This window comes from Aphanomyces astaci, assembly GCF_000520075.1.
Source record: "Aphanomyces astaci strain APO3 unplaced genomic scaffold supercont1.20, whole genome shotgun sequence".
Taxonomy (NCBI): Eukaryota; Oomycota; class Saprolegniomycetes; order Saprolegniales; family Verrucalvaceae; genus Aphanomyces; species Aphanomyces astaci.
Genome location: NW_009798283.1, coordinates 224,880 through 237,706, shown reverse-complemented (window position 1 = coordinate 237,706; position 12,827 = coordinate 224,880). Strand labels below are relative to the sequence as shown.

Below are 12,827 nucleotides of genomic sequence, written 5' to 3'. Positions count from 1 at the left end.
GCTTAGGGTACGTGTGGTAACATTTCAAAAATAATATTCCGATTTTCTCGCAAAATGGGATTAACCAAAATGTCATTTTCAAAATGGAGGTAAAAGGTCCATTTTGTAATGTGGCGTTTTGGACCTCTTCAACGAGTAAATCCCACGTGAATTATTGGATTTGGGTTAAACCTCTGCAAGCAAGACATGTTTCAATTTTGATCAGATTTGTTGAATTCGGCCCTAAAATGGCGCTTTGGGTCTGAATATTGCAATATTTCCGGTTACCAGACGAACCCTTAAAGTTTTGAACTTTGGTGGCATCCATACGCACAAAATCTCGAAAAATGAAATATTTCGATTTTGGCAATTTTTCTTCGAAAAACGGCCATTTTATGCCATTTTTTGTGGCTTCCATGTGTGCATTTTTTGACGCGCAAGGGTGTTATCCGGTTGATCATCCGTATACCCCATCAAAATGAAACGTCGTAAATCCTGCGATCCTAGACGCACTTCTTCTGTCACAAACCAGAAGGAGAACCCATGTCGGAGCACAATAGCAACGATGAACCGCGATTGATCGAGTACTTCTTCGTGGCTTCCAAGATAGGTTGTTGTCGCTCGAATGATGATCATCATGGGAGTGGTCGCATGCTCACTTTTGCGTCGACTAGGCAGCACGCACTCGATTGTGTTTCAGTACCCGCCCCAGAATCATGACCAAGATGAGTACCCCCAGAGCGTTCTCTTGGTAGGCACTTGTAGCCCTACCTCTCTCCCTGCGTCCTCCACATTTTGAACGACACTTCGTGATGGGGTACTGTAGTTTATGTTTCCCAGTCGAAGTGCCGACGCTCCGCCAGCGATGTACAATGCGTTTGTGTTGACCACAGCCACGGGGACATCGCTTCATGGCGCGTCCATCTGCATATCGTCATCGGTGTCCAACAACTACGCAGATGCAGTGTGCCTCACGTCGCTCTGCATTGTAAGCAAGCATCCTTTCTACACATCGTTACTACAGTACTTGGAGCAACTCGCTGTGCTCGGCACCTGTCAACATCGATGGAACACCCAAGCGAATCAATTGCTGCAGCAGTCGCATCACAGTGTTCCTTCCTCCGACGACAGCCACCACCAGCCGACTGTGCACTTTGTAGAGCAATGCTTGACCAACTTATTGCACGAAGTGCCCGTGCCCCGCGTCGGGTCGGCTGGGGTACTGTGCTCGATCGCCGAGGTACAAATCACCCTCCCCACCCTTTCGATCGGTTTCATGTCCAACAATCTGGATGCTATTAGACGGACATATTGCTACAAGCAGCGCCCCTTGACTGGGAGTTTGTCGAGTACACGTTTCAGCTCGTGGAGCCCGAGAACCTCGTGGCGTTGGTGCATCATGCCCTGCTGGAACACTCCATTCTGATATTGGGCACGGACAACCTGTTTATCACGGCCGTAGCCACGACCATCCGCCTGCTCCTGGCGCCATTGCAATGGGACCATGTGTTCATCCCCGTCGTGCCCCACGGTGTGGACATCGCAACGTTGCTGGACGCGCCCGTGCCGTTCATTGCGGGCGCTCATGCCTCGCAAGTGCCCCACCCGGCGTCCTTGTCCTCTCCCACGGTACACGCCACTTCGATTTTTAGAGTGTCCAAGGGATTCTTGGCTGTGCAACATTATCTCGTTGTGTTGTCGACATTGCACTGGTTTTCCAACTGTTGTTTATAACGGTATATATTCCGTTGTTGATCATGTGTGTATGGTTCTTTTGCAGGCGGTGGTTCGGTTTGACATGCGCGACAACCGTCTGCATGGGTCCCGGGCGCGCTTGCCGGTGCTTCCACCGGCGGCCGAGGCGTTGGTGACCCTACTGAGTAGCCACCTCGTCGGAGCCGACGGGGGAGAGTCGCCACCTTCGTTGCTGCCTCATATCCTGCAAGATCGCCGCATGCGAATGCACGCTCGCCTGCGCGAATCAGTGGAAGGGAGCCCCTCTCTCCACAAAAGCGAAGGCAGCAACCTGTCGACGTCGTTTCTCACGTCCGTGAACCCGCTGCGACGGACAATGGTCAAGTGGTTTCGGCGACTCGTGTGCGAGTACCGCGCCGGTCTGGCCAAGCAAGGCACCAAAAAGTTCTTGGCGCAAAAGACCGGTACCGCAAAGGTAGGATGGGTGGGCCTTCATTTCGTTCGATGACATTGCATTGTTTGGTCGTACATAATCGGAGTATTTTACAAAATGCAACGTTCCCATTGACCAGAGTGACACCCCCCCCCGTCGTGTAATTAGGTGTTTTTCACTGCGTGGAGCAACACGAGTGCGTTCCAGCAGTATGTGGATCAATTTAGTTCGGAAAAAGCAAGTTCCAGTGGCGGGTCGTCCTCGTCTCTCCGAAACGACCGGGACGACAGCGACGACGATATAGACAACGAAGACGATGAGCCAGCATCGCTAGGACTCGATGCCATCCATGTTCCATTGCGACCAGCGGGGCATGATGTCATGCTGTCGTTCTTTCAACAAGCCAGTGCAGCTGACGAAGCCGCAATTCCATCATCGCAGCGGCTAACAGTGTCCACGGCCAACCTCAGCCACTACGAGATTGCCTTTCCAACGCTGACAAGCGATGCATTGGGGGCGTCACGACGACCCAAGTTGCCGTACGAGGTGCCCGAAGTGGCTTGCAAAAAGTCCCGCAAGGTATGTACATACTGACGTTGCCTTTAGTACAAATTCGTTGGGATGTGATGGTATGAATTGCATTAGCCCAACTCGACCGTGGTCGAGTGGCTCGACAACTGGCTGCACGGCGGGAAGCTGGCCAAGTCCCCACCCGCCATCTTCCACCGCGCCAAGACCATCGGCAGCCACCTAAGTCCTCGGCTCAACTTTCACCGCACGAAAACCAACCCCGACGTCCCCGACCACCCGTGGCTCCACACCGCATGTGTGCCAGAGTGCATGGCAAATGTCGCCAACTGCACCCGCGTGCTCGACGACCTGTGGGCCACCAACGCCAAGAAACCGAGTCTCGCGTTGGAGGTACGTTGCCTCGGTCGTTAGCTCGTTGTTTGTCCAGTGTTGCGTCGTTCGTTCGTTCGAAGTTTTGCATCGTTCGTATGCTTGTTGGAGTTTGCCTCGTTTGTTCGGTTCGTAGTTTACTAGGTTTCGGTTAGTTGTTTGTTCGTTGGAATGTGCATCGGCGTATGACGGATTGTTTGTAGCAAGCATATGTGGAGTTGATCCACACGCTGGGGGCGTGCCGAAAGACGTCGCATCGACACGACTTGGAGGCGGTGTGGGAAACCTGTTTGGGCGCGTCTCCCTTGGGCGGGATCTTTAACCAGCTGGGCCACTGGCGACCGTTCAGTTGGCTCATCAAGACATGGATGGACCACGGGGACGTGGCGCTGGCGGTGACGTGGCTGGCTCAGATTCAAGTCAACTACCCACACCACCACGACGCTGTTCTGCCGCCAACCAGTCCGACCAGCCCCACTCGGCTGTTTTCCAGCGGTTCTAGTAGTACTAGTAGTGCTGACATTACTACTACTACTAGCAGTAGTGCTAGCGCAAGCATGGGCGGTGGGTTGGGGCTGGCGCCGTGCATGGAAGTGGAGCTGGAACCGCTGGTACATCGCGTGTATGCGACATTTGGCATGGGGTCCCTCGGCCTGATCTTGCAGCCCTTCAACGACAAGCAGGGGTGCCATGTCGCTGGCTTTCAACACCAGTTCGTAGCCATCCATCTCCCAACTTGACCGCATACTCGTCCAGAGAATTCTGACAGGGTTGGACGTAGAGACGAGCGGTGCCGTATCGAAGAAGGCGATGTCGTGGATACGATTGGCGGCAAACCCATGATGCTGAGTTCATTTCATGACATCGTCACATGCCTGGTCGAGTCGCCGCGACCTATGACTGTGAGCTTCATTCGAGGCCTGACCAACGTCGAAGATGTGTTTCAAACGGTACAAAATATATCATTTTTGGCCTGCACCTTGCCTCAGCTTATACGAAGTATGTGACAACGTTGTTACTGTATGTACTACGTAGTCGGGGACAGTGAAGTTGCGACCGCGTCGAGAGATGCACGATCGGTTTGGCGAGTTGTTTGAGCGCGGCATCCGCCTGACGCTGTTGGCAGATTGCGCCACGTGTGGCCACCGTCTGTCGGAGGCGGACCTGCAGACGACCTTTCGGTCGACGTGCCCCAGCTGTCAAGGGTCGTTGAGTCCGTTCTTTTGCGTGCGATGCATGGATCAGCCGCCGTCGTCGCCGATTCCGTACTTCTCGTGGAGCTACCTCCATGCGAGAATGACGGCACATGACGACGGAGGAGGAGAAACCAGTTGGCCCCTGCGTCAATGGCACGCCAAAGACCCGCATGTATACTGGAACATTGTGGTCAAGTGCCTCAGCTTGGATTGCCCCTTCGACTCGTTCCTCGTGGATCTGAACGAGGACGAAGGAGAGGTGGAACCTGCAGCCCCGGAGACGACGACGTCGGCAGACATCCACCGACTGTGCCAGTACGTCCTGGGCCTGCCGTCGTCAGCCACGGACAGCAAGTTGGCACCCACACAAGCTCTGGCGCGACGGTTGCTGCGGGTACGCAGATACATTATCTACTGTGAAATCGTGATGGAGTGCTCTTCTCTAGGTCGGTGACTTGGTGGTGGTAGACACCAGCGTTGAACGTCATAGCAAGGTTCATGCGAAACCGAGTCACAAGTGGCGCGACGACCGCGTCGAGTCTATGGCCACGACTGAGTTCTCGTCGACTACTAGTATGAACGACTAAGTTGAAGGGATAATGGGGTATCGCATGTAAGTTAATACTAGGTCGCGGGCTTATTATCCTTTGGGTGCACTTTGATGTTCCCGATTTTACACTGCCGCGATAGGTTTTATAAAATATATGCATGGTTTAACAAAGTTTAATATATACCATATTATACTATGAATAGTAAGACCAAATTAATCGAAATTTCGGCTCTAGTATCCGAGAAGTCAAAATTTAAAATCACATAGTGATGTTTAGTGAATCTTGGGAATGTTCGAAATAAAATAATATCGATCAAAATCACCAATCACAAGCATTCTTCTATCCAGACCGTTACGTTTCTGCTTACCAGTACTTACTTGCCATTGGCATCTCCGCGGCAATATTACAGCGGACTATCTTTCCTTTGCACTGGACCACAATCACCACCTGTAGCTATATCATCATGGAAGGCTATTTGATGAGGCATAGCGCTACGATGCCATCACAGGTGTGCTTTTGCCGCTTGGACCATGGCTACCTTCGATTCTACACCTCTGCAGACATGGCGTGCCTCGTGAGCGAACTCCGCCTTTCGGGCTGCAAGGTTGATGTGAAGCCACACAAGCGAGTCGACAACATTCCGTTCAGCTTCACGGTCGAGTCACAGCGCGTCCTTGTGAAGGACCGCACGTATGCGTTGTCGCCAAAAACAGTCGTGGAGGTCAGTGGCCTGGGGCCGTCCGTTCGTTCCGAGTGGGCGCGTGCCATTAGCACATGGCAGCGGCATTACTTCAAGGACGAAGAGCCAAAGACCGCATTAGACCACGAACGTGAGCGCGAAAGGCTCGAAGAAGCGCTCTTGGTGTTCCGAAAAGTGGCCACTGATACGCCTCGTGCGGCAGTGCCGCCTCCGACGCCGTCGTCCATCCTTGGCATTCGCCTTCCATCGTTGCGCAAGTCCATTATCGGGGTGCTAGAAGTGCTCACGAGTCGAGCGAGGGTGAGCGAGTCGACCACGTTCAATACTGCCCAGCCCCATCCTGTCGCCACGGCGTGAAGATTATGTGTACCTGTATGGTACCGCTGCCCATATTATTGCAGTGCATTACTGGTAATATTTATCCGTGAATCCAACCCCTTGTGAGTATGCTTCAAAAATCAGAAGCACTCCTAACAATCCTGATTGTTCCCTCGAGTTGTACATAGTACATATCCCTGTTGATCGCAGCATTGAACGAACTGTTAGTGTTGGTGATTTTCACGAATAAAAAGGGGAAAAACAGATAGCACTTCCTGGTTTCGATCCAGGGACCTTTGGGTTATGAGCCCAACACGCTTCCTCTGCGCCAAAGTGCTTTGATTAAACACTCTGGAAATATAATCGCCATATAAGCAGTACTGAAATTTATACAAACGTTCAAATACAGTACTAGTAAAACGATGGTTTGGGCAATTCCGTACGTTTGCATTGTGAAATCAAAACCCTGTTGTAATATGTTAAGCTGACGTTGCAGTGGAGTAGTCCAATGTCCACATTATTCGTTAACTAGTAGATTATTATTAATGAACATTTGGTCGTCCAACAACACAGGAGCAGCAGATAGGTAGGTAGCTAGCTCTACAAGTACTTGTGGGCAAGGATGTGGAGGTAGTTGTCCAGCCGTTTGAACCGATTGCCGAGGCAAAAGTCTATGGCGGCTTCAAAGGCCTTGGCCGCGTCTTCATTGGACATGGTCGTGAGACATACTTCCACGAGGTGGGAAATATCATCACGACTGCGCAGTTCGGGCATGTCGGCGGGGATCATGAGCAGGAAGAGGGTCACCATGAGATGCACATGCTTGCGGAGGATGTTGAATGCCCGCGTGCATGTGTCCACAAAGGCCGCGAAGGAAGGCGCGTCGCGTCCGCCCAGCACATGTGCCATCTCGGGGGTAAACACAAACGGTGTTTTCTCACGCTTGATGCCAAACTATAAAAGAGTAGTCAGATATGTTGTGGAATGAAAACAGGTATTTGTAGGTGATCTATATATATATATATATTCATTTTTGTCGTCGTGTTACATACTAGTTAGTCTGTTGGTAGAAAATAGATATTTGTAGATCATGTATGCATATACTAGTATATATATATATATATATATGTTTATGGGACACCATGGATATAACAACGCCATACCTGGTACTTGAAATGGCCCAAAAAGTGCCCGAAATCAATGTGAAAGTATCGTCCGCCGTGCGTCATCTACAACAATATAAAAGTAAGTGATGTATATATATATATATATATTCGTTTGATACCGACGTAAGTACAACCACATATCATGTACTGTACTTTCACCACTGTATTAGTTCCTTCAACATTATTTGTTTCCGAATCATATTACTTCAAACGATGTATTCAATCGATAGCATTTTATTACCGTCGAAAAAGACAAAACTGAATGTAATATATATATATACTTGCCCACGAGGATAAAAGGTATACTCTGTCCAACCCAGCAAACTACACTCAAACACCTGGACACACATATTGGTACCATGATGTTGTCGTTGTGGCGATCGCCAATCCCGAGCACACACGTGGCAACGCAGTACCCGGCGCAGGACCTATGAAACAAATCCACGGCGTTCTTGAGGCTCTTCTTGTCCTGGTTGTTGGCTTGGATCCAGTTGGAGAAGCTCGTGTCATCGAACGCGCCCCAGTTGCCCACACGTTTGTGGATGTCGGCGGTCGTAACTGCATTGAGCACCACCTGCAAAATTCCCGTCATGGGGCCCGTGGCAACGCACTTGTATGGCTCCATGGCCATCTCCATGCCTTCGGCGCGCCACAGTTCGTCCATGACGCGAATCAGCTGCAAAGTGAGGCTGTCTTGGCGTACGTCATCGCCAGATTTGAAGATGACCACGACGGGGTCGCCGCCCACTTCGGCGTTTTCAAAGACGAGCCACAACGGCAACTTGGCCGAGCTCATGACTTTGCACTTGCTTACAATCAACTTGCCGACTTCGACGCGGGGGTCAATCGGCAGTTGAAACGACGTGGGCAGCGTCGCGTTGAGTTGGTCGAGTTTCTTGCGCATGTCCACTTTGATCTCGTCCAGCACTTTGCGGTTACCCTTGAGCTGCTTGACATGCTGGCAGATGGCTTCGAGTTTGCCCGATGAGCTAAACAGCGACGCTTGGAGGTGCAGGATGTCGCGCATGTTGGCCGACGACACGTCCAGAAACGTATTGAGCAGGGTACCGTAGCGCTCGCGATACTGATCGTTCTCGCTCTCGACCTTCATGGCCCAAAAGAGGTCAAAGCCGATCTGGTTGGGGTTGCGCAGTCCCCGTTCAATCAGCTGCAATGCCAACGCGGATGCGTGGTGGTTCTCATACTTGATTGCTTGCACGAGCTGAGGCAAAAAGTAACTGTACGTAGTGTCGGCCATGTCGTTGAGCTGATCGACGGCAAACTTGCGCACTTGGTCGTTGGCAAACTCGGCGTCTAGGAGGACAAGGTACCCCGCAGGGTGCTTGGATGGTTCCCACTGGTGCATCAGATGCAGCGCCTCTTTGGATTCCACTGGGTCGACCCAGTTGACACACGACAGAATCCGAGGGAGGGCCTCAAACTGGTCAAGGAACAAGTGGCGGTGCGTCCACAGCACATGTTTCTGCAGTTTGTTGAGCTTCACCAGTGGATCTTGCTGCATGAGGAGTTTGATTTCTTCCAGAAGGGTACTACTGCTGTCGTTGTCGTTTGGACGGACGACGGACATGGTCGTCGCCGCGTCGGCGGCAGTGTCGGGCGACATGGTGAAGAGCAGGCTGTGCCGAGTACTACTGACGCCGCTGTCCAGCTCAGCGGTCCCATCCACGTTGGACTCGAACGCCACCGCCCGAATCGCCGCCATCCACTCCTCGCGCTCTTGCTTGGTCTGGGCACTCATCAGGTACACGCGGGCTTTGTTGGCTGGTTTGAGCTTGAAACCCCACGTCTGCTGCTGCCTCCGGGTGTTCTTGTTGACTGCGTACGTCGTGTACGCCTCGTTCAGCTGGTCCGCGATGAGCACCGTCGCCCCCAAGAGGGGGATCGTCTTGGAAGAAGAAGAAGCTGGTGAGTCTGCGTACGTCAAGCTGGCCGTCGCCTGGTTCAAACTGAACCACCGATCTCGCCATTTGCTCATCGTGCCTTGCTGCCCGAGCTTCTTGAGCCAGCCCTTCTTGTCGATCAGTGCAATGTGGACGTTGTGGACGAGGCTGCTGTTGTTGCTGCCGCTGGAAGTGGTCGAAATGCCTTCTATCATTGCATCATCATCGTCGCGGTCGTCGTCGTCGTACTGGACGTTGGGTTGGTCGTCAACAGAGTTGGAAGCCCCTGGGAGGTCGCCTACTTGAAATTGCACGTCGGTTGGGAACCGCTTCCACGATATCTACAGATACAATGCGTCAATATGGCAACTTCCCCCCCACAACATCCAAACGTAATATCGTCGTAAGTGTGTGTCGTCGTCCACAATATAAAAAGCCCCCCCAAGTTGTCTAGACATTGGGTCGATACAGTGGCAACAAGCTATTGTGGTATATTCGGTACAAATTTCCAGACCCCGTCGATTCGAATATCTCGCCACTGAATCAAATCACGAATCGACGCAATTGGCTAATCCAATTTTAAGTGTATTTGATTGGCTCGAAAGGACAAGGATATTCAACCAATCAGAACTCCAGCATGATTGAATATTGATCAGACCAACCACGCGAATTTCGGAAGTTTGTAGCGAATTCACAATATTATCGTCCATTCGATTTGAAAGTGGAGTAAGTGGAGTTGTGTGCTCAATCGAATATCTTTGTATTGTACTAACGTAATGCATCAATTGTTGACACGGCACCAACTTTTGAGACTGTCTGACTTTTAGCCAATAGAATCTCGATATTTCGTGGTGGCCTTTTATGATTGGATATAATAATATTCGTCTCTATATATTATTACACGTCTCAATGTTGAAGTCATTTAAACCTAGTGCTCAATCAAATATCTTTGTGAAAAATTTCAGCCTGTGAATTGAAATATCGTAGGAACTCTAGGAAATATCAAACGAGGTAAAATGCGATCGACCAATCAAACCCCACAATGAACCAAGTGGCCAATCAAAATATGTCGCTTCCACCATTCAACATTGAATCCGTATGTGATTGATCTTGTATATAGTAGTGGAACATGGGTCCCTTTGTTTTACATACAAAATGCAAGACAAACAATCATGATTTGGCGAACCTGCCCCACAAATACACATAGCTCAAACGACAATACATGTACCTGCAAATATGGCTTGGCGGGGTCGACAATATGGGGCACGGGACCACTCACACACCGATACACGTTGGAGAGCAGCTGGACGTACGAGTCGCCTTGGACGAGAAGTCCGTCAACGTCAAAGAGGTTGATGGCGGTGGTGCCGATGCATTCGCGGTCGTCGGCGCTCACCCGCCCCGCGTCCTTCTTGCCGCCAAACAGTGTCACAACCAGCCGGGCGCTGCGGGGGAGCTCGCGGATCTTTAATTTCGAGCGCAGCCACGTCGGGTGATCCCACACGGCTGTGTATGATGTGACACTGTTGTCTTTCAAAGAGCGCGACATAGGCTGCAGCTTGGTGTCGACAGTCTCGGTCCAGTCGTCCAGGGGCACGCCGCCGTCAAACAACTGCGCGCGGATCACCACGTCAAAGTACGTGAGCGGGGCCGTTTCAGTCGACACATCATGCGATGTGCGCTTGAGTTGGGACGTATGCCCGGGGACTTGGAGGGCGCGGTGGATGCAGAACCGAAGCGATTCGTTTATGCGACAGCTCTTGGCGATAAAGTGTGACGATGTTGTGGATGCTGCACCGTGCAGGGATGGACTGGGGGGGGTGCCGTCGTCATCTGCGACGTGGTGGGGCCCGGCCAAGCTGAGGCTATCCCCCGACGACGATTGGTTGTTGTTGTCGTCGTTGTCAGCGAGCAACGGCGAAGGATGATGGCCACGCGAAGAGATGTTGATGGCTGCGACGAGCGAAGAAAGCCGCTGCGAGCTCTTGGACGCCGGCATGCCCGCGGCATGCAAGGAGGACGCCGATGCCTTACGGATCACGGACGCGTACAGAGATGCTTTGGACACGACGGAGAGCCGGAGCGTCTTTTTCGTCAAGAGGCAGTCGCGGACGTACTGGTAGTCGAGGATGAGGCGCGTGGGGTCGATGAGAAAGTCCTTAAACCCGGTGAGTTTGAGGACGTAGTCGGTCGGTGTATAAGGCTTGAGGGGCACGGCGTCCATTGCGTGTGTGTAGCACGTGAAGATGTGATCGATGGTGGCTTGCACGGTAAATGTGCGCTGGAGGTTGAGCCGCACGTCCGTCTTGGCGGTCGCGCGGACTTCTTGCAGGCACAACATGCGACGGAACTGCTGGTTGATCACTTGGAATGACACGGTGTGGCACAGCGCGGTGACCCATTTCATGTACTCGGCCTCTGACTCGGCTTGCAGCACCCAGATGCGATTGGTTGTCACAAGTTCGAATGCCCACCATAGATCTTTCTCGCCGCAGGGCTGCAGCGACGTGAGCTTGTCTAGCTCGACGACTCCCTTTTGAAGCTTCGTGCGATCCCCCTTGGACAACTTTGGGCTGGGTAGTTTGCCGTAGTACGCGATCACGTTCCCTTCTAGCTGCATGAACCGACTCTTGAGCGCAACGTTTCTAACCCCGCGCTTTTTCAGCCATCCACTCACGGACACGGATGAGTCCGATGGAGGAGCGGATGACGAATCGTTGTTGTGCGATGGATCTTCCTGGAGCAAATCGGCAGGAAGGCGCGCGACGGTCTTGATCACAGCCATGAGAACACCGCCCATGGAATCCCGCGGGTCGGCGGTGGAGGTGGTGGAGGAAGAGTTGTCGAAATGGTCGTGGGTCGCCCAATCGCCCTCTTCGAGACGATATTCTGGAGCCGCCGCTCGCATCTCCAGATCATCAGGAGATGTACCCACATGCACATCCTGCAAGATCACAGACATGGCTTCGCGCAGCCGGACGCTTTCCTTGGAATGGATCAGCCCTGGCACGGGATGCCATGTCGTGTGCTCACTGCCAGACAACGAGTGGTTGTTGTTGTCATCATGGATTTCGTTCTCGAACAGCGCGTCCCAACTCAGTCCATACGGGTTCAGCTCGTCTACGGACGGAAGGAGCATGTGCGGATCGCTAGTCGCTGCTGCCGCCATTGCCAAACGGGAAATGCAGGACATGATTGAGATTATCCGGATGATTGAGATATCTGCACCCGACGATGACTTGATGTTTGTAAGGAGCCCCAAGTGAATTTCGACTGAGACATCCGGATAATCTGATCCCAAGAATTTATGCTGTGATTATCTCATAAAAAGCCGGGACAGCGACAGCAAGTATTATTATAACATCTGAGCGACTACATTATTGTGCGCCTCCACATGTACTGTAACGATAGTAGTAAAAGTTATATGCCATGTGAGCAGGGTAAAGGAGCATAGAGTTTCCATAAGCTTAACGTTACTATTAATAGTACTGTAGTGTGTGAACAACAGTCGGAAATGTATGTCGTTCTTTCGAGACCAGCTCGCCCGAAACCCCAATATGTACATGTCAAGTTGTTGCTCAAGGCACTACATATACTGTGTTATAGTATCTCAAAATTAATGCTGCCATCTGCACCCGAATGGTCCTTGATTGCATGGTTGGAAGTCAAGGCTTTGGCCAGCCTTCGCGACGGGGTTGGTGACCCGCCTTCTGATTTGATTAACCAACAACCACGCAACTCATTTATATGTGGCCTGGTGTAAACCAAAATTGCCAGTACACTATCATGGTTAGTCCGCAATCATTGCGTTCATTATCACAGCGCTGCATGGCAAGGAAACGCATCCACCGACTAACGTTGAGTTATTGTCGGCTTTTGCAACACTTGGCGCGCATATACCATTTTTAAACGAGGTTAATATTGCGACCAATCAAATAGATGAGGTTGTATCAATTACAACCAATCAAACCGAGGTTTGGAACACGTT

The 12,827-nt window shown here is 51.6% G+C and overlaps 3 protein-coding genes and 1 non-coding gene across 4 annotated transcripts; 2 read left to right on the top strand and 2 right to left on the bottom strand.

The window, feature by feature from the left end:
• The first annotated feature begins 501 nt into the window (after positions 1-501).
• On the top strand, positions 502-4,838 carry H257_08758 (hypothetical protein). Its single transcript, XM_009834796.1, has 11 exons — positions 502-589; positions 654-730; positions 806-1,219; positions 1,282-1,608; positions 1,760-2,149; positions 2,276-2,686; positions 2,753-3,028; positions 3,211-3,719; positions 3,789-3,957; positions 4,043-4,597; positions 4,650-4,838. Exons 1-11 carry the CDS (start codon positions 523-525, stop codon positions 4,788-4,790), a joined length of 3,336 nt encoding a protein of 1,111 aa, XP_009833098.1. The 5' UTR covers positions 502-522; the 3' UTR covers positions 4,791-4,838.
• Positions 4,839-5,109: 271 nt separating this feature from the next.
• H257_08757 (hypothetical protein) lies at positions 5,110-5,931 on the top strand. Its single transcript, XM_009834795.1, has one exon. The coding sequence runs from the start codon at positions 5,218-5,220 to the stop codon at positions 5,809-5,811; it is 594 nt and encodes a 197-aa protein (XP_009833097.1). The 5' UTR covers positions 5,110-5,217; the 3' UTR covers positions 5,812-5,931.
• Positions 5,932-6,038: 107 nt separating this feature from the next.
• Positions 6,039-6,110, bottom strand: H257_08756. Its single transcript has one exon. It is a non-coding gene; the product is annotated as a tRNA-Met (tRNA).
• Positions 6,111-6,268: 158 nt separating this feature from the next.
• H257_08755 (hypothetical protein) lies at positions 6,269-12,011 on the bottom strand. Its single transcript, XM_009834794.1, has 4 exons — positions 10,068-12,011; positions 7,297-9,180; positions 6,936-7,001; positions 6,269-6,726 (listed from the first exon to the last, which is right to left on the bottom strand). Exons 1-4 carry the CDS (start codon positions 12,006-12,008, stop codon positions 6,373-6,375), a joined length of 4,245 nt encoding a protein of 1,414 aa, XP_009833096.1. The 5' UTR covers positions 12,009-12,011; the 3' UTR covers positions 6,269-6,372.
• Positions 12,012-12,827: the final 816 nt, after the last annotated feature.

Coding starts and splice junctions, on each gene's coding strand:
- H257_08757 (XM_009834795.1), top strand. CDS start 5,218: ATGGAAGGCTATTTGATGAGGCATAGCGCTACGATGCCATCACAGGTG.
- H257_08758 (XM_009834796.1), top strand. CDS start 523: ATGTCGGAGCACAATAGCAACGATGAACCGCGATTGATCGAGTACTTC. Junction 590..653: donor CTTCGTGGCTTCCAAGATAG/GTTGTTGTCGCT, acceptor TGCGTCGACTAG/GCAGCACGCACTCGATTGTG. Junction 2,687..2,752: donor CTTGCAAAAAGTCCCGCAAG/GTATGTACATAC, acceptor GAATTGCATTAG/CCCAACTCGACCGTGGTCGA.
- H257_08755 (XM_009834794.1), bottom strand. CDS start 12,008: ATGGCGGCAGCAGCGACTAGCGATCCGCACATGCTCCTTCCGTCCGTA. Junction 9,181..10,067: donor CCGCCAAGCCATATTTGCAG/GTACATGTATTG, acceptor TTGTATCTGTAG/ATATCGTGGAAGCGGTTCCC. Junction 7,002..7,296: donor GCCACAACGACAACATCATG/GTACCAATATGT, acceptor ATATTGTTGTAG/ATGACGCACGGCGGACGATA.